The sequence below is a fragment of the Triturus cristatus genome, chromosome 5_1 (assembly GCF_964204655.1).
Source record: "Triturus cristatus chromosome 5_1, aTriCri1.1, whole genome shotgun sequence".
Lineage (NCBI taxonomy): Eukaryota > Metazoa > Chordata > Amphibia > Caudata > Salamandridae > Triturus > Triturus cristatus.
The window spans coordinates 295,186,769-295,213,267 of record NC_140587.1 but is presented as its reverse complement, the minus strand read 5'-3'; the positions used below and the strand labels follow the sequence as shown (position 1 = coordinate 295,213,267).

At 44.5% G+C, this 26,499-nt stretch overlaps 1 protein-coding gene across 10 annotated transcripts in view; it reads right to left on the bottom strand.

The window, feature by feature from the left end:
• The window catches only part of MTSS1 (MTSS I-BAR domain containing 1), a 495,007-nt gene that overhangs the window by 373,873 nt on the left and 94,635 nt on the right, over positions 1–26,499 (bottom strand). For all 10 annotated transcript variants that reach the window (XM_085604969.1, XM_085604972.1, XM_085604973.1 and 7 more), the window contains exon 3: positions 24,647–24,720. In XM_085604969.1, coding sequence (XP_085461095.1) covers positions 24,647–24,720 — 74 coding nt within the window. The remainder of the gene's footprint in view (positions 1–24,646; positions 24,721–26,499) is intronic.

Here is a 26,499-nt window from a genome sequence, read left to right as displayed (position 1 = left end):
CGCAGGAGGAACAATCGGTTGAGTGTTCACCAATATGAAAGCACATGCCCCGGATGCCTCTTATAGTTCTTAGGCAGTGCGGATCTATAATACAAATGAACTCAAGCTGGTTAGCCATCTCTTACTAAACGCTATGTACGCCTCGACTAGACCAGGTCTCATCCGTATCGGAGAACCTACAGATGCCACCAGGTGATCAGGATAGCTTCTGGACAATAAACATTATTGGCATGGGGAGGGGGGAATCTACAGGCAAAATACTTCCATATGAGGAGTATCAGTAGTCTGAATTAAGAGTCGAATCAAAAACGAACATTTAGAATTAAGTTATGAATCACTTTACTAATAGGTTACAAGCTCGATCCTGAAAGACATCGTATGCATTCAAGGGTGCAGCATCAATGCAGCTCATAGAGCAGATCCCTCCAATAAGGAAACCTTGGTGGAGCCATTAGCTATGCAGAGGACTGTGCTTCTCTCGGAATACAGATATGAACTGTAATGTTGCCCACATTATAGTTCAGTACAAGATCTAGTAATGTCCTGCAGGGTACACGCCGTCAGATTTACTATAGTCATAATTTCATGGCCGGAGTACTATGATGATGATGAGTGGCGACCAGGTATTGTGGTCGCCACTGATCATCAGGACGTACAGGCTTTGGTAGAAACAAACTGGAAGTAGTTCTGGAGATGGCAGGGAGGTTATTAGGAGACATCATGAAGCCTGGGAAATGGAAGCGTCGCACAGGAATATATTATTGTATGTTGACAGAGGTCTCGCGATAGGCCTGAGGAGTCCACATCAGAGATGAGAAGCAGTGTGAGAATGGGCAATCGAGAGGGAAGCAGTTCTGGACAGATAGATGCAAAAAGGAAGTGGGTGCCAGTGGAGAGACCGTGAGTCAGAGAGATGTGTGAGAGGATTAGGAATACACTGAGGTTCCATGGACCGAATGAGAGGAACTGGCGAGTCCAGGGCAGTAGCAGCGAGAGCTCCGGATAAGAAAGTGAATCGGGAATATTTAGCACCCTGTTGTATGAAGCTTTTGAGTAAAAAAAATAGGTTCCACGAGAGCAAAAATGTAATTCTCTTTAATTAAATCAGTTGCTTTCTTTGTAGCCGGAAAATTCACATTCATGAAGAAATGCATTTTTCGCATTAACCCCCTTCAGGTCAGGAAGCCACAAGAACAGAGCGCCATCTTGAGACCGGTGAGTGACATACCACTGTTACTGGGGTAGAACTCTGTATCCATCACTTTTTCTGCTGGGGTACCTACGATGGCAGAGAGTAAGAGGCCAGTGCGCCTCTCATCCAATGGGCTGCTGGCAGCAATCACGGCCCGATAACGAGGGCGGGAACGGGCCCGCTCCTGGTGTTAACAGACGGCAGTGAATGACTCTAGAGAAGAAATATGTGAGGACAACTGTCTGGATGCGAGACCTGGAGGCGGGACACCAAGGTCATGAGCTCAGGGATCAGGTAGCTTAACACGTCCCAGAATAGCACGAGGCACGGGGAAACGGCAAGTAGGTGGGGAGGGGATGGTGGCCAGCTGGCTATTTATAAACAATTAACAGGCCACTCCGAGATCACTGACAGTCTGTAATTAAAGCAGGCACTGAGTTGAAGACGTCACGCTGCTGATGCAATAAGGGCGCCGAAATGCAAATGACTCCAAATGTAAGGTGACCAGGCTTCCCGGATTTGCCAGGACGGTCCCTATTTTCCACCACCTGTCCTGGCCGATTTCTGGAAATGTAGCTCTTGTCCCCGTTTTTAAAGAGGGTCGAATGAAAACAGCTGGAGGTGCTTTTTTTCTTTTTTTCTTTACAAAGTAGGGATGGTTAGCAGTTCTTTGTTAAAGGAAGACATTTAATTAACAGGCAAGCTACTGGGTTTGAAAATTTCACTTTATGTATGTTCTTACTGCCTGTTCTGTAATTCTCTGCCGAGGAGCGCTGTCAATCTGTGCGCTCCCTTGAAGTAAAATTGTAGTACTTCTTCTATTTTTGTGAAATGTCCCAGTTTTTGGCTTTAAAATTCTGGTCACCCTATCCAAATGGCTACTCCTTTGGTATGCAATTCAAACTAGCTTTTATCCTCATATGATGCGTCTGTATCAATTCCTAGGCCCTCTCGAGTCAGCCGGTGTACTATAGTTCCCCGCTCCCCACGGATATGCGCTCCCCCCGCGTTACTGCGCATGCGCATCATCACGAGCTGCCTCAGGGCTCCCGGGCCCTCAAGCTCTTTTCAAAAGTTCTGACGCTACCTCACGTCACTACGTTATGCCTCTGGCTAGTAGGGCTACTCCCAGCAATGGCAGGCACCAACGACGACTATCGTGAGCCTCAATCAATAATAATTTATTAGCTGGTCAACTACTGGGTCAAACGTTAAAAAATGATATTCCGTGGCGGATATGAAGAAGCCAGCGCTGGAAAGACACTAAGGTAGACCCCTGCCTATAAGTAACGTCTTCATATACTGCTCCCTGTCCCGGATTTGTTTGTAAATCAATCACCTTGCATCTGGTCCCTGGTTGTCATTTCAGAGTGCATAATTAAGCAGGCATTGGCAAAGCCCATAGGTCTCACCTTTATAAAGCGAGCACCAAGCTTGATGGCTTTGCCAATGTATGCCTATGAAATAAAGCAGCAGAGTCAGTAAATATAAAAAATACTTTTATTGAAGTGCCAATAACGGGCCCACTAGTGAAAGCAAACACGTCCTGCTGACACGAAGTCCAACTGCCTTAACACAGAACTTGAACTAACATTCTCTATGCCATAGTGCACATTCTACAGATGACATATTAATGACATATTGACAGTATGGAAACAATAGCCATACCACATGCCCCTTTTTATATAAAAAAAGAAGGAAAACAAAAATAACACTGTATAGTTAAAAAAAGAGATGTAACAGAAAGAAAATTCAAAATATTGGAGGAAAAGAAAACATCTTATGGCATCACAAAACTGTGCATTGAATTCACTGTTTTCAATCTTTGCACTGAGAAAACTCGGAACACGATTTAAAATGATTAATGAAAAATATGGATTTACGGTGAAATGCTTGCCAAAGCCTAATTTATGTTCCATAGGATTCAGCTATTTGCTTTCCTGCAATAGCCCTGGGAGCAGATTTATAAGCGTCATGCTAAGTACACCTTCTGCCTCAGACACCATCTGAGTGAGAGCGGCAGATGGCAAACCACATCATAAAAGCGTGTGTGCAAAACCTTATGCTTTCATGTAATACATGGAAAGCAGGAAAACCATCCTTAAAAACTGCTCTTCAGCCACACCCTGAAGTACACAAAAAGGAATGGATGGAATGCTTGGATTAATCTTAGTCACTGGTAATCCTTCTTTTGCACACCATGCCACCTCAATTTGGACCCAGTCATAAGCAAACCAGCCTTAATCCTACTCTAATAGCCTGAACTGCAAAGCCAGGTCCTTCTCGACCCAGATCACAAGCAACCCAAGACGGCTTTCAGCTTGATTGAGGCTCGTTAGTCGGTTGCGGCTTGGGTCCAGTCGCACAGTGAGCAAAGGACCAACTATAATGTTTGGAATGTTTCAGCCATACCCTAGAAAAAATATCCCTGCTTCTGTTCTTCTGCAAATAAATTAGAAGGGGTTGGGGGTTACACAGCGTGTTGGGGAAGGGGGTATTGGAGTGGTGAAGGAGCACACAAGGACATGAGCTAGAAAACACATGCAATCTCATGGAGTGCTGAATGAAAAAGAAGAGTAGTTCCTTATATGTGAGTAGTAGTAGGATACAAATTAGCCAATCAAAAAGGATTGTAAAGACACTATGGTCCAGGGGAGGGACAAAGACAAGAAGAGGAAGTCACGCTATCGAATAAGAAGCAAGCAAATTAATGTCACAACAAAGCCAACCAATGGTAAGCAACAGACGGTGTAAACTCACTGTAAGCTCACAATGGGTCTTTTGCAACCAGACAGCTTTCATTTGTAAGGCAGGCTTGACCTGAAAAGTGTGTTGTGAGGTATAATAGCAATGAGGGAGGGTGTTGGGCGAGGTGGTGTTTGGGGAGGTGCTCTAAAATTGGTGCAGCACTATTGCTATGCAGAAGAATGAGTAGTTGATGTGGCATCTGCAATCACCTGAGTTTTGCAGACACTGAAGCTGCACAGATGCACATGACCACCACAAGGCAGCTGCATATTTGGTTAATTTTTTCACACACTATGCAGTCATGAGACTGGGGAAAGTAAACAAAGTTTATTTTGATGGTTATGCAACAGACTTTCTCATTCTGAAAATGAGGACCATATTGATTTAAACTTTAATACAAAGAACATGCAAGATGTATAAATTGGACTATAGACTGGCTGGAAGGAGATGAGAGGCTCAACTTTGCGTAGACTACCCATGAAGACAAAGTGCACCTCACAATCTTCTTGATTACGTACACGTTTGATAAGTTAACGGTGAGGGGTGACATGAACATGCCGACTTACATGTAGAGTTTTTGTGTTATTATCTTTACTAACAACCTTGAAAGGTTGTGGTAAACAAAGACTATTCAGACTGGATGGTGGAATAGCTTTGCGCAAGGTTGGGAAGGTCATGATCACAAGGCCCCCAGTGCAAATGCTAACAAGTTATAAACGATCAAATCTCAGGCGTTTTCAGCTGGTCACCCATGCTAAATCAGAAGTGGTGCAGATAGAGCCTAAAGGTGCCCAATTCACAAAGAGCTACAGCGACGACTAAGAAAACACCACAAAGCAAGACCTGTCCCTCTTGCTTCAAGTTTGTATAGAGTAATAAGTCTAAAGACTACTATACAAGTGTGTTCCAAGTAGGACTGATGCCCTCTGGCCGAGCAGTGCAAGGAGCTTCTACCGCACTTGTTGCCTCCTGGAGCAACAGAGCAGGCTGCCCGTGTACCCAATATCCCTAATGTACATTTGAGGGACAGTGAAAGACTTCTGCTTCTACTGCCCTCTACTTACATTTGTGGGGCAGTGAGAGCAGTCTCAGCCTCTACTGCCCGTGCTATAAATTGGCAGAACAGTGTGAGCAGGCTGTGTTTTTCACCTGCCCTCGCTGTACTTTGGGAGGATAGTACATGCGACCTGTGACTCTACGGTCATCTTTGGTGTTGACTGGCATGCAGTGATAACAGCCTGCAATTCTACTGCACTCTTGTGCCTGGTCTTGGGATACTTTGTGGCCTCAGGTCCTACTTTCCTTACACTTTGGAATTCGAGCAACCACACATAAGTTTCCTAAAAGGTCCCCTCCACATAGTACAAGATATGCACAGGCGCTCACAAGTTTGTCCGCTCAAGACAAAGGGAGCCGAATGCTTCCAAGCATTCTCTTAAGAATACAGATGGAGCAGTAGTGGTGTTACTACTGACCCCCCAGATAACCCATCCAAGGGGCAGTCACTAGTGAAGGGATAGGAGGTGAGCGAGATACGTGGTGGAAGATTGAGTGTGAGAATGAAAGAGCGAGAGGTGAGCGCGGCCTCATCTCTGAAGAGGGAAAACAGCGGGACTGATATCAATTTTCTTACGATATCATACATTTTTAAAGGTTCTCTGGATTATGAATCAATCAAAATATTATATTTCATAAGGCAACACGATCATGCGTCTTGTTTAAAACCAAATCAAAATATGGTGCTAGATGAAGACCATGGCGCTCTGCTACCTGTGGCTTCCACTTTAAAAAGGCCTGGCAGGCTAGATGGGACTTCTGGGTCTCCGAGGCATGTCTTGTTAGTTGCAGACCATTCTTTCTGTAAAGCAAATTCTAAAATGTTTGCAAATATTCTAGGTATTTTTTTGGGGGGCTTATATAGCGCAAACTCGACCCGAAGGTATCAGAGCGCTTTACATGAGCACCAGTTGCGTTACAGACAGACACATTCATTTTTTGTTAGGCACGGGGCGATGAAGTGATTTGTCCAGAATCACAGGATCTTGAGTGTCCCTGCCGAGACTCTTACACGGTTCACCAGCTTCGAGGTCGCCCGCTCTATTTATTTAGTGCATTTTTATAAAGCGTGGACATTACCCAAAGGTGTCAGAGCGCTGTACAATAGTGCTAGTTACATTACAAGAGAAATGTGGTACAAATTAGAACATTATACAGACTAAAAATGAAGGGTACACAAGCACAAAATCCAACACAGCACACAGGGGTGAGGAATGTACAGGAAAAAATACAAATTTACAACGAAGAGCGAACTTCCAAGAGGGGCCTGAGTATGAAAGTATTCGTTCTTAAAGTGTCTTTGGAAGAGAAGAAATTTGAGTTCAGCTTTGAAGATCCGGGTAGAGGAGGTGGCACCGTTAGGTTGTGTGATTTGTTGGTGTAAGTTGTCTGACGGTCTCTTCATTCTAATTACACCATGATAAGATCCTTCAACAAGGCCAAATGGGAGGGGAACAACACACACACACAGCAGTAAGCATCTAATGTCACCATTAAATCGAGTTGCTAATGCCCCCCAGAGTGGGCAGCTGCCTCCTATACTCAAAGGCCAGCAGGCTCCTAGCTGTAAGCACACACTGGCCTCCATTGTACTGCAGGGTGCACACAGGGCTGTAAGTCAGTCTAAAACCAGAACAGTTCTATCAAAACACATCAAATGCCAGCACTGACTGTCAAATAATCATTTCCAGAGCTCCTTTGGGCTCACAAGCTGCCACTTCACGCCACGGTAAAAGGGTCGTCAATGCCCTCCTCTCTGTCTCCCCCTAAACGCTCTACACTCCCCGTGAGGCTTTTAGAGGAAAAACTGAAAAAACCAATCTAGAAGAGGGAAGGCGAGCACTGGTCAAGAGCTCTGACGACGAGTATTCCTACTGGTGCAGCTACAAGCACGTCCCTGGCAACGGTTGCTATCTGGCCAGTCCGAGAAGGATGAAGCTGCTCTCCTGTGGTAGCAGCGGAACGGTTGCCAGGCAACAGGCTTGATTGTGGCGTCATAAGATGCACGAATTTAGAAGGAAGGCACCGCATCCGAGCTGAATGAAAACATGTCAGACCCCTGACTGGCATCAAAACACCGCCGGCACCCGAAACGAACTGCAGAGGAGCAAGGAAAATAGAGAGAAGGCAGGTCTGCATTTTAAGCAACCGCTCAGGAATCATCTGTAAGAAACTTGGACATAATTTATCATCCCGAAGGTCTTTTTGTTACAACATCCGTACAAAACAAACATACTTCCTCAAACACTATTAATCTGGTAATAGCCTCAGTAGGGGTGGAATGAAATCTGCGTCCACAATGTCAGACTACAGTACATATTGCTACCCGCAACCTTTGATCTTATGCATACTTCATCAGCTTTCTGTGCAACGGGAGGTCAGTCTGGCATTATTATGAATCTCGGAAAACATGGGCTCTTCATTACGCACTTTACATTTCACCGAGTGGCACCTTCTGGCCTCTTCCCAAATACTTTTGCCGCAAATACTGTTTAGCACCTTTTAATGTACCACTACACCATCACACGACCACCTGCACCTAACCTTAAGAGATGCATCTCAAGAGCGGGAATTCCCCCTCCAAAAACACGACAAACCATCTCCCGGCCCTTGCGGAGTGGCTTCATCATTGGCATCGAATGCATTCTGGCCTCGCTCTGTGATGGCTTAGAGTCCCATTTCTGAGAGTGGGCAGTCAGCCAGGAAGTGACGCGCCCATGCAGGGAATGCATGGGCACCTCCAAAGAGGGAGTGCCATGGCACCAGCCATCATCTGGAGTAAGCCATTCTGAGTGCTTACTGTTTTTTGTGAGAACTGAGCGCGTGCTGCTGAGAGACCTTCACGGCTCCAGATCAACATAAGAATCACCATCAAGCTCCTCACACACGCCTACCAAGCCCTCCACAACACCGGACCTGCATACCTCAACCACCGCCTCTCCTTCTACATACCGACATCTCCGCTCCGCCCAACTGGCCCTGGCCACTATCCGACGGAGCCGCAAGACCTTGGCCGGAGGAAGATCCTTCTCCTACCTCACTGCGAAGACCTGGAACTCGCTACCTCTACATCTCAGGCAATCACGGTCACTGTCTCAATTCAGGAAGGACCTCAAGACCTGGCTCTTCAACTGAGCTGCAAAACCCACCCACCCCCCAGCACCTTGAGACCATAACCGGTGATTTGCAGCGCTCTATAAGAACCCTGATTGAATGAGAGCCGAGCGAACACAGATCTATTGCGACAGAGCCACTCATAAGGAAACAGAGTGCCGTGCTCGCACTGTGTACATCACTGTGGGTGTCACGCCTACAGAGACTTGTGCCCAGATCTGCAGACCACATCACCTGAGAGTACTCCATGATCTGAGACGGGGATCTTGGGTACTCCGCAGAGCAGGGAGCTGTCATAAACCCAGTCTTGACAGCACTCGAGATGGTGGCACGTGCTTGAATTCTTCATCTGGGCCAAGGTGTTTAAGTCCTGCTAATAGTCTCAGTTGATGCTGCTCTCTTCACTAGTGCATTTAAGTGCTGAAAAGTTTAGAACAAAGTCGCATGATTTTGCACAGATAATTATGTTGGCATTTGAGTTTCGAATGTTCTTACTGCTCGGCCACTGTCAAATGGAGATATATGGGGGCAGCTACCAATAGAAATTCCACTTTGAGAGGGTTAGGTACATGGTGGGGATGTGCCTTTGAGGCTTGTTGTTTCTTTGCCCCGTTGAACGGAAGTATCTAATCCTGTCGGTGATGGGATTTTCGTGGACAGCAGAGAATCATCAGCCTAGACCAGTGCTTAATTTGAGCCAGTGGTTTCCGGTGCTCGGCACTGGAACTTAATTGTCAATACCTGCGCTTGTGATAGTCTGCCACAAGGTGGTGTTGTCGGGCTAATTTAGGGATGACTGCAACAACAGTCAGTTATTTTTAATGTATATTGAATAAAAAATTATTATCTGCCATCCAAGCCCTTCTTATAGCATTGGGGGCTTGAAATAGTCTGATGTTTTCACACTTGCAGGAATGGTATGGTTAGTAGTTGTGTTGTTACTATTATTAGCAGCATAGTAGGGACAATGTGTGGTGCAAGCTGCAGTGGCCTCCTGACGAGAGCCCCGGCACTTATTATTTACAAATTAAACACTGGCCTAGTCACAGCATTAGATGTGTTCTGCACTGTGGCTGGAGGTTACAGGTAGAAGAGGATATCACGGTGATAGTACAAAACCTTGGGGGGGCTCCGTGGCTTGTCACCAAGGTGTTTGATAGGGAGTGGTTTCTTCTTTCTTTTCCCTCCGTTTTCCAGGTGGCAAGTAAACCAGTCGCAGACTGCGTCTTCAATATCCGTTATTTCTCTTAGGATATTCATGCTACAGTAGTTACCCGTGGAATTCATGAGGGTACGGTAGTTTACCTGTGGCATTCATGAGGGTACGGTAGTTACCTGTGGCATACATGAGGGTACAGTAGTTACCCAGTTGTAATGTTACGCTGACCGGCACACTCGTGTCGGAAGATTGGCTCGAGAGTGTTTGTCTCGAGCATGTTATTATTTGAGCATTGATTCTGTATTCTAATGTTGAATGTTATGTGCCAGGATTCTGACAACGTTATTCAGTTGTCAGAGATCCTGGTATGCGGCGGAAGCGTTTTGGTTGTGGGTGTATATTTTCAATAAAGCAAGCCTTACTTTCAAGATATGAAGTGCTCCCGTTTCCTCCTACTTCATTTGGCGACGACCGGACGAAGCTGCGCGTCCTACACCCACCAGCCAAGGATTTAATCAAAAAGAATTGAATTTCATTGGCGTTCACCTCTCCATGCCCAGCGCCTACTTAAACGGAGGTCTTCACAAGTTCCTGCACGCGAGGATTTGGCCATCTCATTTACGATCATTGTTGATATATGGCGAATCGATGTGCTCCAAAAGTTAATTACGATTGACAAACCTCACGCGCGCCCTCGCGCATGCGCACGAATGCATGACGCGTTCGCGCAACGACGCTGACAGCCACATTCTGGTTTGTTTACACACTTGAGCCTTTGGATTCGGTGATAGGCTCACTTCAAAGAATTCATTTACATGGTTTAACTTACTCATACTCATTTATAAGGTGACTATTTTGTTACACTTGAGCCTTTGGATTCGGTGATAGGCTCACCTCAAAGCATTGATTTACATGGTTTCACTTACTTATACTTACTTATGGTGTTGACTTTTATTTCCTCTTTCATCAGCAAGTGCATTTATTTGATTATTTAAGCCATTTGGTTGTTATTTAAAAACTTTCTCCACGTTTTCATCGTAATTTTATCCAATAACGATGGCTTTGTCTCAGCAATTTGCACAACCTCCTCCTTTCTTGCAGCAACCTGGGAAACCAAGCATTCCATGGCGCCAATGGGTAAAAGCTTTTGAAAACCACATAGTAGCTATTGATGCTGTCAAATTTTCTCCGCAGCGTAAAGTAGCAATTCTTTATGGGTGTCTTGGTCTTGCTGCACAGCATGTTTTCGAGAATTTACCTAAATTCCCAACTCCGGCTGGAGAAGCTGGCGATGCTGACCATTGGAACGTATATAAGGAGGCGTTATCACGACTCGCTAATCATTACGATCAGGAGTCAAATGTTATGCTTGAGAGACATAACTTCTTCAGAAGAAAACAAGGTGAAGACGAATCTGTGGAAGAGTATATTGCACAATTGCGAGTTCTAGCGTCAACATGCGAGTTTGAAGCGGACCCTGACATTTACATTCGCGATCAATTTGTTTTTGCCTGTTTCTCAAAGAAAATTCAGCAACGCCTTCTTAGTTGCAGAAAACCATCTCTCCAAGAGACAATCGACATCGCTAAAAGTATTGAAAGATCCATCGTCACCTCTAAGGTTCTTCAACAAGATCAATTCCTCAACTCATTTAAGACTCCTACACAAGATGTTGTTAACTCTGGGAATGCTATTTCGACACATCGACCTACTAAGCAATTTGTAAAGAAAGGGAATACATTCTGCTATAGATGTGGTTCCAAATCGCACTTAAACAATTATCCCATGTGCCTGACTATCGGGAAAAGATGTGTTCTTTGTAAAAAGATTGGTCATTTTCAAGGTTCCTGCAGATCCTCAAAAAGACCGACCACTATAAATAGTGTAGCTTACCCTGAAGCCGTTGATGATTGTTCAAATCAATTTCAAGATATGGTAATTTCCATTGAATGCAATTCCATTGATACTACTCACTGTGTGAGAGGTCCTTTAGGAACGGCATATTTTGGTAATGTAGAAATTCCCATCATGGCAGACTCTGGGTTTCGTATAACCATTCTATCAGACGTTACATTTCATGATAAATGGAAAGGCTCAATCATGCTAAGTCAAACTGACATCAACCCAAAGGCTTTTGGGGAGTTTGACATAGACATGTTGGGATATTTTAATTACAGATTAGAATGCCTAGGAAGATCCATTTTTACTAAAATTTATGTTGCAGTTAGAGGACGCAATATCATTGGCTTGCAAGATTTGGCGAAAATGGGTTTACGTCTTGTTCCAAGTTCTGACAATCCAATTGTTATTGGCGATCCCCCTCAGGGCTACAGCCCTGCTGGTTCTAGGAACGATCCAATTACTGATTGTTTATGCTTTACAGACCATAATTCTGACATTGAAAAACTCTTAGATAAATTTCCAAAATTATTTTCTGAAAAGTTAGGTACCGTTGAAAGGTTTTCAACATCAGATTAGGTTGAAATCTGATGCTCAACCTTTTGTTCATAAAGTACGCCCTTTGCCTCTGAGTGCAAAGGATGAACTCAAAGTTGTTCTTAAAAAACTATGTGATGATGGTGTTATTGCTCCTTGTAACTCCTCTGAGTGGGTTTCTCCCATTGTTATTGTCCGCAAAAAATCCGGTGAGGTGAGATTATGTGCGGACTTGCGCACTTTGAATAATAACATTCTCATTGACTGTCATCCCCTTCCCAAAATTCATGAACTTCTGGCCAATTTGGGAGGGGCCAAGTTTTTTTCACTTATTGATTTGCGTTCAGCTTACCATCAGGCTCCCTTAACAGCTGATTCTCAGGAATTCACTACTTTTGTCACACCTTTTGGTGTGTTTAAACACCTTAAGTTACCTTTCGGTTTAGCCTCCGCAGCCAGTGTATTTAAAAAAATCATGGACAGTCTATTTAAAAATATCACAGGTGTACAAGCCTATGAAGATGATATTCTGGTTTATTCTAACGACTGGAAAACTCATTTGGACAATTTATACTCTGTTTTAAGTAAATTAGACCAGGCAGGCATGACAATTAGAGCAGAAAAATGTAGATTTGCAACTCAACAGTTAGAATATTTGGGTCATACACTTTCTCCGGAGGGCATCAAGCCAAAAATGTCTTATTAAAGCCATTAGCCATGCGACTTCTCCGAAAGACAAAGATGCACTTCGTTCCTTCTTAGGCTTGGCGGAATATTATGCTCGTTTTGATAAGGGGTATGCACAAACTGTGGAGCCTTTACGTGCTCTTCTCCGTAAAGGCTCAAAATTTGAGTGGTCTGAAGAAGTTTCTTCTTCTTTCCTTCAAGTTAAGAAACTTATCATGGATGCACCTGCATTAAACCCTTTTCATGACTCCTCGAAATGTTTTATTATGGTTGATGCCAGCCTTACAGGTTTAGGTGCTGTTCTTGGTCAATGGGTTTCAGTTTAAGAGCACACAATAGCTTTCTCCTCTAGGATGTTAAAGCAATCTGAAACTCATTATAGTACCATAGAACGAGAGGCTCTTGCCTGTGTTTGGGCCATTGAAAAATTCAGGAATTACATTTGGGGACGTCAGTTTGATCTTTTTACTGATCACAAGCCTCTGACACAGTTATTATCTGGAAATGGTCTTGGCAAAGCATCGGCTAGGTTGGTCAGATTGTTGTCTAAATTGCAAGAATTTCATTTCTCCATTAAACATATTTCTGGTGGGAACAACTTTAGGGCTGATTGCCTGTCTCGCATGGCTTTTCATGATCCCTCAGAGGTTGAAAATTCAGAGGATACGGAATGTGTTATTGCGACTCTTGATGCTGTAAATTCTTGTCCAAATATTACTGAGGAAACTTGGATAGACGCACAGTAGAAAGATGACACTCTAAAACTTGTATCTGAGTACATTGTTAAAGGTTGGCCAGAAAATAGGAAACTTTCAAATGAGTTAGAAGCTTTCGCCATGGTTGCACCCGAGTTATCCTTGGTCAACAACATAATCATGAGACATGATTGGTTTGTTCCCCCTGCCAATCTTAGGAATGACATTATCAAATTTGCCCACAAAGGTCATTTAGGCATTTCTAAAACTTCTCAACTCATTAAGTTGTACTATTGGTAGCCATCCTCAGAATCACAAGTTAAATATGTTATTGACTCATGCCCAGGGTGTTTATTATCAGATAAGAAATGGAAAGTTATGAATACTCCACTGCATCCTGTTCCTTATCCTACGAGACCTTGGGACAAAGTTGGTTTGGACTTCTCAGGACCATATGATCTTTTACAACATGATCAAAAGTATATCATTTTGTTGATTGACTACCACTCTAAGTGGATTTATCACATGTTTTGTGATTCACCAAGTTCTCGTAATGCTGTAAAGTTTTTGAAGAAAGTGTTTTCTCTTGAAGGTTCGCCTTCTGCGTTAGTTTCGGATAATGGCACTCATTTTACTTCTGAGAAATTAAGTTCTTTTCTCTCCGATTGTGACGTTACTCATTTGAGGGTAGCTCTTTACTCACCAACGTCAAATGGTTTGGTGGAAAGAGCAAATAGATTAGTTAAAGATGCCATTCAGACAGCTCTGTCATCTCGACAGGATGTTCAAGACTTCCTTGAGGCAAAATTATGGGCTTACTACATTTCTCCTCATTGTACCACTGGGGTGTCACCATTTTCACTGCTAAGAGGTAGATCTGCTCACACTAATTTATGTCCTAAGTGGTTGGTTAACAAACATGACAAACATTTGCCTTGTAACAGTGAGGTAGCTTCTAGAGTTGCTCAAAAACAAAGTCTCTTTAAGAGTACTCATGATAAAGGTAAAATTTTCAATTCTTCAAACCTGGAAGTTGGTAGTTGGGTTCTTATTAAGAATCCTAAAAAAGTGCCTAAGGGGACTTCAAGGTTTTCTCCTCCTGTGCAGGTCACAGGTGTCAGTAAGGCATCAGCCTTGCTTGGGCATAAAGGATGGTGGAGTAAAAGATCGCTGGTTTATCTCTCTGATTCTCAGGCTGATTCCTTACTTAAAATTCCCAGTCAAGAATTAGAGGATTCTGATTGGGTTCATTTATTAAATGATTTACCTCCTGGTATTGGAAAATCTTCTACTCCGTTTCCCATTACACATCCCAGTTTGGAACTTGGTGCAGGTAATCGCACTGTTGTTTCCAACTCGGATGTTTGTTCTTCTTCATCTGAATTGGGAGTTCGGTGTAGGAGATTGCCCACCAAATTGACAAATTGACAAATTGAGAATGAAATCTGTTCTCCCGTAACCCCTCTCCAATGTGGTGTGCCTCAGGGCTCAGCTTTAAGCCCGACATTATTTAACGTCTATATGTCCCCACTGGAGGAGGTTGTCACACCGTTTGGAGTGAAAATCATCAGCTACGCTGATGACACTCAATTAGTGGTGTCCCTATCGCACCCAAACCAACAACCTGCGGATCTCTACAACTGTCTTGCAGAAATTCAAGGATGGATGAATCACTCATCTCTGAAACTTAACGGTTCAAAGACTGATATTCTCCTCCTTGGTCAGAAGGGGCCTTCCCTCTCTCAGAACATCTGGCCTCCCTGCTTAGGTGATCCTCCAGCCCCCAAGTCTGAGATCAAGATCCTGGGAATCTGGCTTGAAAAAGACTTGTCTTTTAAGACTCAAGCCAAAAAAAACGCTGGGACATGCTTCGGGCTCCTTAAATCTACCAGGAAGATTTTGCCCTTACTTCCTCCTGTCTCCCAGAAACTGTTAATCCAAGGCCTCATTATATCAAGGCTGGATTACAGCAATACCATATTTTTGGGCGCTCCCGAGGTTACCCTTAATAAACTTCAGATGATCCAGAACGCGGCAGCCCGTATCCTCACCAATACCCCGGCTAGATCCTCGGCCAAACCAGCCCTGAAACTTCTCCACTGGCTCCCAGTGAGAGAGCGAATTAAGTTTAAAGCTCTCTGCCTGGCACACAAACTTTTACAGGACAAAGGCCCCCCTATCCTAAAAAAATTCATCAGGCCGTATAAAGCGTCAAGATCCCTTCGGTCCGACCATGAACACCTCATCACTATCCCTAGAGTGAAGAGGGTTCGTACTGGTGGACGGCGCTTTTCTGTCAACACGGCCTGCCTCTGGAACTCCCTTCCCCGTGACCTGAGGACAGAACCAGATTATCTTAGATTTAGGAAGCAGCTAAAAACTCACCTGTTTCCCTGATTTTCTCTCCATCTTTTCTCTCTTGTGCTTGCTTCTTCTGGTTTGTCCGGATCTCAGCGCTGGGATACTTACGGGTGACTACGCGCTTTATAAAACCTACCTAATAATACCTAATAATAAATTAAGTGACTATGTTTTGTCATGATTTATTATTTTTATGAGTTTTTGTTTTTATCGAATTCATGCTTTTGTGTTGTAATGAATTTTGTACATTTGGTTAAGTTATTATTCCTTGTTAGTTCATTGTGGGGAGGGAGAAGTTGTAATGTGACGCTGACCGGCACACTCGTGTCGGAAGATTGGCTCGAGAGGGTTTGTCTCGAGCATGTTATTATTTGAGCATGGATTCTGTATTCTAATGTTGAATGTTGTGTGCCAGGATTCTGACAACGTTATTCAGTTGTCAGAGATCCTGGTATGCGGCGGAAGCGTTTTGGTTGTGGGTGTATATTTTCAATAAAGCAAGCCTTACTTTCAAGATATGAAGTGCCCCGTTTCCTCCTACTTCACCGTGGCATTCATGAGGGTACGGTAGTTACCCGTGGCATTCATGAGGGTACGGTAGTTACCCGTGGCATTCATGGGAGTACGGTAGTTACCCGTGGCATTCATGGGAGTACGGTAGTTACCCGTGGCATTCATGGGAGCACGGTAGTTACCCTTGGCATTCATGAGGGTACGGTAGTTACCTGTGGCAAACGAGACTCGAAGGTTCAGCTTCATCACGAGGCACAAATCGCCAGACTCTACCATCGTGATTTCCGTGCTTCAATAAAGGCCAGGTCTACGAGTTATAATACACAGAGGAAATCAAATCACTTGCGGCAACGAGGATGGCCCGGTCAGTGAGAAGACTGCGCGATTCCCTCAGATGTGTCCGCTCTAGTTCTGACTGTGAGGTGGTACTGGGCGGAAACAGGAATGGGGTGACGCTATTTCATGAGCTGAAAGAGGGTAACCATGTAACTGAGCTGGGATGGATGGGAGTATCACAGACAAGGGGTAATTAAAGCTGAAGGAAGGACATCTCCAGAGGGGCTCAGGTAGTTGTGGCTGTTGAGCAGGGTTGTTTCCCCCATTTATACTTACTCTTGATCTGTGGTACTCACTCTACTGCCAGGCGGTTCCATGGCAAACATCGTTCAGCTCACGGTGGATAATTTGGAAGCTAAGTGGGAGGGGTGCTCATTATACAGTTGTGTATGGACAGTACCTAGATAGTGAAGGCGAGTCACTGTTGTCTAGACTGCACATAGAAAAGTGAATCAGTGACGTGTGACTGTACATAGAAAAGTAAAGGTGATCAGTGATGTGTGGACTGTACACATATAGTTGAAGGTGAGTCGGTGATGTGTCCACTGCACACAGATAAGCGAAGGTTCCTCAGTGATGTGTGGACTGCACATAAATGAGTGGAGACGAGTCAGTGATGCGCGGGCAATACATAGATGAGTGAAGGGGAGTCAGTGTTGTGTGGACTGCAGTCACGTGTGGACTGTACATAGATAAGTGAAGGGGAGTCAGTGATCTGTGAATTGTACATAGCTAGATGCGGGCAAGTCAGTGATGTGTGGACTACACATAGATGAGTGAAGGTGAGTCTGATGTGTGGACTGCACACAGGTATGTGAAGGGCAGTCAGTGGTGTGTGGTCTGCAGTTCGATGAGTGAAGGCGGGTCAGTGATGCGTGGACTGCACATGGACACTGGAAGGTGGGCCAGGCTTCTGTGGGTGGCCAGTGTAATACACAGGATATGTGATCAGGGTTTTTGATCTTCTGCAGATCTCTGATTAGTGTACGTTTTCCTGTAAGAGACTAGCATCCAAGGGATGATTAAACCGCAATGGTATGGATGGTTTAAAAAAAAAAACACCGCGAGAGCCGCAACCCGCACTGCGGGCTAGAGTAGCACTTTAAGGACAGGAAGTTCAGGATACCCTATGACAATAACTGATAACACAGTAACAACTTCAATATACTCTAAACCTGTTTTTACACAGCCCTCACACCACTCTTGCTATGTCCAAACGTTGTAAATAGCAGATGTTACTATTAATGGCACTACATTTATCCACCTGAGAAAATAAAAGGCAGGGTCCAAACTCATGATCTCAAGCTCTCAAGTCACTGATTCATCTGGTCAGCTTCATGCCCATTTGCATCAATATTGAGAGAGGCAGATAAAGGGGGGCAGTGAGATATGCGTAGAAATCATCAGCAGGACGCGGCTTGCGAAGAAAAGGAGTTTATTTGTATATTCTTCCACCCGACACACGGAGCAACTGGACACAATAAACACTGTCAATTACAGCAGCCAAACTATCACAGGCAGCCTGTGCTTGATAACGCACTCAAAGGTGGGGGAAAAAGCAAGGTCTCTCCAAGTTAATATATTTATGTGAGTAGATGTTTGGGCCGACAAAGGCCATGGGGTGCTTCAGATCTACAGGCACAATGTGAGTAAAAAGGTATATTCAATTATTCACTTCAGTTATTAATAGTACATGGGCTGGATGCCACTCACTAAACCACGTTTGATTAGTTGGTGGTAGGTGACATTCACTGTCTGCCTGGCTAGGGACATCCAATAAGAAAGTGAATGACCCTACGCTGATCAGATCTAGATCAATATGCTCTCTGTACTATCGCTGTCAGCACCAGTGCACAACCTTTGAGGCTCAGGGACAGCCCATGACCATGTCAGCAAGAGTGCATGTCGAGGACATAAAAGTGCTTACAGGAGGGTAAACAGACCCAAGTTCAGCAATGAAGAGTTCACACCTAAATTCGTGTTACCATTCGATTTCTACAAGAGGCCAGGAGCGGATGATTTAAATAAAAAATAAAATAAACTCCTAGTCGAAGGTTTTCATAAACTGCATGGCACGAGAGAAAAAAGTACCATGGTCAGGGCCACAGCAATTATGCGGCAAGGGAGGGACAAATGATGTCGTAGTTTACTTATGCAACAAAAAAAAGGCAAATTATGTGGGGATGATGCTGCACATTTTGTTATAGAATTTCATTATTTGGTCATTTTTACACTTGTTAATCTCTGGGCGCAGGTTGCACCTCATTAGCACCACTTTAACACCTACATAAAGCAATAACCAACAGAAAGGTGATGCGTCAACCTTTGCAAAGGGCCTTCCACTGCACTGCATCACGTGTCGCAGCATTTTTAGTAACTTTTGAACCGGTTGAGCTAGAAACATTATTTTTGTTAAAATCTGCAGATTATACAGCAGATGATGTATTATGTGACAAATGCCACAAATCTATAAAGTTCCAAAAACGCTGCTGCCACACAATCGCATAATTCCTGTGTCTCTGACCATACCCCGCGAACACTCGCATTCTGTCCGCATAAGAAGTGGCCGCCTCCATGACGAAAATTCAAAGTGCCATTAATGTATGTGGGTCATGCGGAGGCGAGCGAAGAAACAGAGCATGAGAAATCGCAGACGAAAAAGCCTGGGGCACGAGAAGCTGCTGCAGAAATGTTCTATTAGATGAGCACAGTGTTGGATGGTGCTGTGAGGGGATATGTCTTTGTCAGAGGTGGAGATAAAGAACAATACAAATGGCACCAATTCCAAGAGCACTACAGTGTTGATGGACCATAAGCTACAGGACATCAACTACTCTATTGTAATCGTAACACACCCTGGCCCTGTTTGACCTATAGCGGAGCCTTGTTAGCCCGCCAATAGCAGGTTTGATCCGCATTGTGGCCGGCTCTAGCTCACAAGGACAACATGTTTCCAGTCCTGGGACGCCTTAGTCCAGCTGGTTCACCTAAAGAAAAGAAAAATACTACACCTCCCAAAATGCACTGGACTGTTGAATGCATGCCTAGGACTAGGCACATGACGCACGGAAATGGAGTGACCTGGCTAACTGAAGTGTGCTTTCAGTTTGGTTGTGAAGATGGAGGACTCCATGAATATAGATTCACTGTAGGCGGAGGGCTGAAGTCTTGAGACAAGCTCTTTAGCCAGGCCAGTGAGACAGAAGGATGGGGAAGAAGGGTAATTATTTACAAGGTCTGGTGCTTTTTCAAGGCCCCACGATCATGCTGTAACATATTTATCTATAGATTTTCATGCAAAGCTGCTCTTTTCATTAATGACAAGGCAGCCAACAGCTAATAACACTAGATGGCACTAGATGCTGATTCTGCAGGGTTTTTGCTTTCTCTTTCCCTGCAATACATATTATTGAACTATAAACAGGCTTATCTCCTATAAAAATGGTTCATCTTTCATTTGGTGATCCCCAGGCCCTGCAAAAAATTCTGACATGTCAGTTCATAGTGGATGTTCCTTTGAAAAAAACCTCTTACAGCGGCAGCACAGCTCTATAGGCCATGATGAAAGGACGGAGCTTCTCCACCATGAAAGGGAAGGGGGTTCTCAAGTGTGAACAGTTAAGCAGTGAAACAGGCTCAGCACAGATACAGTTTTTATAGGCTGAATGAATATTGTATAGGCCATGGTGGGTAAAATCAAGAGAGGGAGGGGTGGCAAAAGGTCTCTTCTGAATGTTAGCTGGGGTAAGCAAACTTGTTGTCATTCGGCTAGGGAACGGGGTTGGCCAGGCAGCCAAAGAGCTGACCTGATTCAGGACAGCGATCAAGGGACTGGGTCTATTTGATCTCAGCTGAGGTCATGAACCACTGGCTGGCATCCCTGTGACACACCTGGCGCTGCTCAAGAGTGCCCGACATTCAGCAGCTCCGTCCCATTGAAGGTCTTTGACAGTGTGACAGATTCGCACCAATGCTCAGGAGCTCCACTAGCTGTGCTGCGCTTGGTACCACATTTAAGACCTGATGCATCATCGACAAGGCAGTCAGTTTCTCACCACATGTGGCTACCAAGATCAAAACCTCAGATGGAACATTCAAGACACAGATCTCACAATTTGTACAGTTTATTTATATTGTCGAAAAAAAGCTACAAACCAAGACTGATAATGATTGTTATTGCAGCAACATGTTGCCAAAGACATTAATGCCAAAATGATAATTTGCTTCTACAAGTTTAGTGCGCGACTCTGAATTTGAAGTTCCAAAAGGTTTTAAATTGTTACAGTGTTTGGGAAAACAAATTTGAGATTTAAGAAAAAACAGTTTTAAAATTTTAAAACACGCACAATTAACTGTATTTTGTGGCCCATCCTGCCAAGGAGAAAATTATTTATTTTTAATAACAGTTTTTGGAATTGTCCGCCAGCCGCTGGCACAACGGCACTTTACTTATTACTGCTAAAGCAGTTACTTTGTACTTTAATTATTGATTGGCACAGGCACTTTTAATCATTGCTGCTAACTTTTCAGTATAAAGCTGGGCATGTGTTCTGTCGGCAAAAATGAATGTTCTTAACCGATTGTGTTTTATTCTTGATTGTAATGATTTTTATTAATCAACAAATAAAGTATAACTAACTAATAACTCCTGCTGCGCTCTAAGAGCATGGAACTCCAACCCCATCAAGATCCACCGTGCCTTCTTCCTTTGCCACTTCTGGGAAGGGATCAAGAGCTAGCGGTAGTGCAACCACTCTTTGCCGGAGGCACGGAAACAAATACCCTTGTGCCCCCCAGTCCCTCCCATATCCTTACAGTCTCCCACCAGCAATCTCCTACCTCACTCCTTAACACCATTACTTTTCCACCACCCGCTCTATTTACTTTTCCTGTACCCCCTCCATCGTCACTCCCTTATGCGATGATCCGCCGGGTATGCCTTGTGACTTCCCTCTGGCCTCCCTTCCCTACTGAATCCCTCTTTGGTACGGTGCCATTTTACTTTGTAGCCACATACATACATAGAATCTAAGTGCATCCCAGAAAAGTGATGTCCAACACTGGCAATCCTGCAGGCGCCATCAAATGATATGTTCAATTTCGGTTTGACATCCAAGTTTTCAGTTTGGAGGCAGCAGACGTAAAAAATAAATGTTGTGTGCGGATTACAGTAATAGCAACAACATGAGCTTCCAATGGAGATGCACAGACCGCGTAACCATCTATCTGCCAAGAACTTGCATGCTGGGTGCAGCTGCTAAGCCTGCAGAAGAACTGACTTTTATACCAAAGGGCTAGCAATGTGCTCAATTCACTATAAAAAACAGGGTTTTATGCCGAAAATATATTGAGTTCAACAGCACATGATCTGCAGAAAAATGTGAGCACATCACAAACACATCTCTACATTGCCCTATCTCCCTTTCGAAGCCCATGTTGACGCAAGCAGGTACAACAATCGAAGGAGCTGCTGTAGTTCATGCTTCCATCTTCTATCTAGCGCCAAGCTTCAATACAGCACTTATTTTGTAGACATCTGCATGTGTCCTCCTTACAAATTTGATAGCGCCCCCGACGGGGAGAGGAAAGTACAGACGTACATCATACGGCAAGCCCCTCACAAATCCCTGGGCAGAAAGGCAAGCCAAAGACTCCACTCCTGAAAGGTAACTTCGCCTGACCTTGAGTAGTGTTGGTCGTGCTCAGGATGTACTACAAGAAAGATGCTGCAGTTGAGGAGTGAGAAAGATCACTGCATGAAGAAGCCTGCTTGAACTGTGTAGTTTGGATCCCGTAAATGGGATATTGATTGCAGTCTCTCTGTACACAGCCAGAAAAAGGGCTTACAGAAGGCAGGCTTTCATTTACTTAGTTTATTCTCTGCAGGCCCCAGGATTCTCCATTTACGTGTAATCCATAGCAGTCAGTCTAATGACAACTTAGCACTTGGGGTACTGACGTGACAGAGCAAGTGTCTTACTCCACAACCCCTGAGAGTAGGCCATGAAGCTGCCTTACACACGTCAATACACGACGCACCCTTACTCAAGGAAAGCAGCTCTTTTCAGCGTCTTCCTCCAGAAAATTACAAAAAATTCACAATGTTTTAAAATAAAGCGTGGGCCAATTTAGTAAAATATGATGACCACAACAAACCTTTGGTTTGGGTCTGCCTAAGTCACACATTCTCCTAACCCTCAAGGTCAACAGGACAGAGACTTGAGCATGCCTTTAAAACAGGTTCATCTATATTTAAATGCCTCTACTCAAGACAGGCCTGCAGAGGCGTGTATTGGGAATACTGAAACATTTATAACCTCTGCTGAAATTACTATTTAGATTTCACCAAAGCAAATTCCAATGCAGCAGTTTAATTAAAAATGCACATACCTTTCACACATGTGATATATTAGTGATAGTATCAAAAAAACGTTAAACTATAGATGGATTGTTTAATCCAAAGGTGTATCTGATACCAAGCCTGTAGACATTGGTCTCTATGGCCGCATTAGAAATAACACTATACCGGTACATGCCTGGTGTACCCATGAACTGAACTCCTTTCTGAAATGTACTTTTAATATGAAAAGTAGTTTCCATGTACCGACTAGTGGTCCTGGTTCGCACCAGGATGCACTCACTCTACCAGTGTGGCGTATACATTGATTAGGTTGGCCCATATAAAATTGGTTGCACGAGTGTCCGAGACAAAATTACATTCTTTATTCTCTAGCAAAAGACAAACATTAGGTGTTGTAAAAAGTAATAAAAAAAAGGCTTAGTGTCATTTCGGGGTCAATGAGTTTCTTGTAAGTACTGAGCAAAGAATGCATCCTATACATTATCTATTGATATAAGGCTTCATGCTTTCTGAATGCTGGCGCCGAGGAGTTTCCGCAACAATACTTCACATACGAGGTGGTGCATCCGGCCATGCAAAGAGTTCCGTTAATTGTCTAACAAGAGACTGCTATTAAAGGAAGGAAGGCACAGACATGCATCAAATACATACATTTACCATCAGGCAAAAATAGTTCACTAACAGCGTTCGTGGTGCACCTGCTATGAAGTGTGTATTTTAAGTCCTAGCACTTCATTTAATTTGGCAGATCAAAGGAGACAGAACTACTGCAGTCCAAATGGGGGTTTAAACTGCTGCTGCATAGTGATATGTTTACTACATGAGAGAAAAGTTTGAACAATATTATAGGACCACTCTTTTTCATGGGACGTGAAGCAGCTTGCACAATGGTGTTGGAAATCTGGGCAGCCATTTCTTATCGCATGTGCCTTCTCAAGGCTTCAAGGTTTGCTGAGCCGGCCTACTGCTCCCACTTGCCTAGGTGAGGTATCGCCATGGAGAAGGTGCTCTGAAAACTGTCATTATCTATAGAACATCTAGGATCCTTCTAGTCATATGGACTGTGCACCGAGCCCTCGCTAAAGAAAGGCTGGGGCCTGGAGAAGACAACCCCGGCATTGCACAACACGCGTGTGCTCCAGTTTTACCACTTGTATTATTCAAGTTACACTATGCTCAAATCTCCCTCAGCGGACTGGATCCACCCTCGGTTCACCCTACGCGGGGCACTACAGGCGGGATATTGACAGACCCTACAGCCACAGATCTGGCCTCTGAAGCACTGAATCTTCCACCCCACCCATCTTTCCCAGACCCCGGCAGCCCTCCTCTTCATCCTCACGGAGCCAGGCGAGCACGCCCACTGAGGCCAGACCATGAACGCTCGGCACAGCTCCACAGACCATCTCTCAGGTAGGCGCCCCCTGCCGCGCTGGTGTTTAAATGGTGTGAAATGTACATCTGTAGCCTGGCGCGTGCACTCCACGCTCGGGCCTGGGATCAGCATGCAGCAACGTTTCAATGAGCAGCCAGGTGAGGCGGGCGAACCGAAGAAGCTTCTTAAAATAACCAACACAGGCACCATTTCCAACGCGCACGGCGCAAACATCACTAAAAACAGGCAGCGCTCACGCACAGGAGGCTTCGGAAACTGGGTTACGGCAGATGATAAATGCTCCCATCAGGCGGCAATGTGCTTGCATTCGAGAAAACATTTGGACGCGCAGAACGAGGCCAGCAAATGAATAGAATCAGGGCACAATTAGACGGGTAATTCTGCAATATTACAGCAAATGACGCCAAGTAAATGTGGGTCGTCTATTGTCGGGATGGAGACTGCCAGGGCATGTGTTGTTCATCCGGGCATATGTTGCTGGGAGCTGGCAGCTGCACGTGGCATCGGTGTTCAAAGGTACCGGAGGGGCAGGCCAATGACACCCCTGCCACACATGGCACAAACGAAATTAAATATTGGCACAACTGCTTACCACGTGTGTTGGTCGCCATGTCAGCCACTTTCTGAAAGGCATCCAAAAACGCAGCAGCTGCGACGACTGTGGTCCTGAAACAAATGCAGACATGACACATGTTAGCCAATGCCAGGCGGGTGTGGTCTTCCCACAATCAGAGGAACCGCCCTGCAGGGCCTAAAGTGAAGTCCAGGGAGAGCAGCTACAAGGATGGACTTACATCTACTAGCCCAAGGGGCCCAGTGTCAACAAAGACCCCACCTTTCATCCCCGAAGAGGATTTTAAACCTGTGGTACCAAGGCCTGTGCCACCCAAGGAAGAATATGGAAACACAGCGCTTGCAGGGGTCCCCAAACTTTACCCAGCTGCCCTGAAGGATGCCCTTCATGCAGCTGCGCGCGGTCAGCCTTGGGAACAGATGTCAGACCGCGCCATGCTGGTTCTGGTCACCTTCTGTTGGCTTCCAATTCAAACCACAAGCACGTTTAAACTGGCATGTATATCACCAGAACATTTACATTTTAGAATCCCTCAGTCCCCGGCCCATCATCCCACACTTACCGGTAGGAACGCACTCCTCCCAGAGCTCACACACCTCTTCCAAATAAAAATCCAATTGTGAAAAAGAAAATAAATCACTCAACAAGTCTTCTCAGGAAGTGCATCAAAGGCACGAAACTCCAACCCCACGTAAACAGAATGAATCTATAATATGGAGCATTTAAAACAACCACTGGCAAAACCAACAGGTCAGTCTTGCATTTTGAGTCCTTACTAAAGTGTTTATAAAAAGTCTTTTGTGCGAAAAACAGAAACGCATATTGCTTATTGTATACAATGCATCTATAAGGTAGACAGTTTAATGTACGATCATTCAGTGTACTTTTGAGTGGTAAAACAGTCCTTCATGCGTTACAATGGAAGACAAACTAATCAAGCTGCTAGCAGGAGGCGAGGGAATAATTCTGCTCTGGGCAGAGCCCAAACCTCCATGTATATTTAGAGAGATCTATATGTCGGAGACAACTGCGCTCTCAAGCCAAAGACCAAAAAAACAGCCTACTTTAAAATGGCACTGCCATCCTGAACAATCGAAGTGACTATGATAACATGCCTTTGAAACACTTAGCCTGCCTCCAAGCCCTGCAGTAGTGTCTGTTGACATGGCTTCTCTTTGCTGATTTATCACTGCTACTGTACATATATAGTTTGGCTTACTGCTACACGGTATTAGGGACAAACCTGTTTCCCACACATTACCACTATGTTCTACTCGTATGTACATTTTACACTTCATGTCACTGAGCACTTAAGTATCTATGTAAAGCCCTCCACTACTCATTCCGGGAATGTTATTTACTATATTACAATCTCCATTAAAAACAGAAAAAAATACATAAGTAGGGCAGTGTCTCCGGCAGCTCAGTCACTTCTAGTTTCTTCTGAAACCTACTTCTCACCTAGGAATCTATCCCATTCTGTAACTCTAGTACTCACGGGCCCTCATTACAAGTTCAAGCAAGTTAACGGATGATTTCAAGTTAAATTCCTTAAAATGGGGAATAACTTGGTAGACGTGGATCTATGGGCCCTTTTCCTGCAGGTTTTCACAGATTCAGAGGACTTTGACACAGATATTCACCAGCTTGGGGTGAGAGGTGTTGGATGGATACAGCCTCTGGTGTGGGGAGTCTTAAGGAGTTCCTGAGGACGATGGAGGAAGTGGGCAGGGGCCGGTCTTACCACTCCGCTCCTGTGGCTTTACCAGGTGCCGCTCTCCACCCGGTAAAAGAGGTTGCAATGTTTACTGACTCAATAATTTCAGGTCCAGATACACTAGAAAAGTTGCAGTTCAACAGAGCGTTATCCC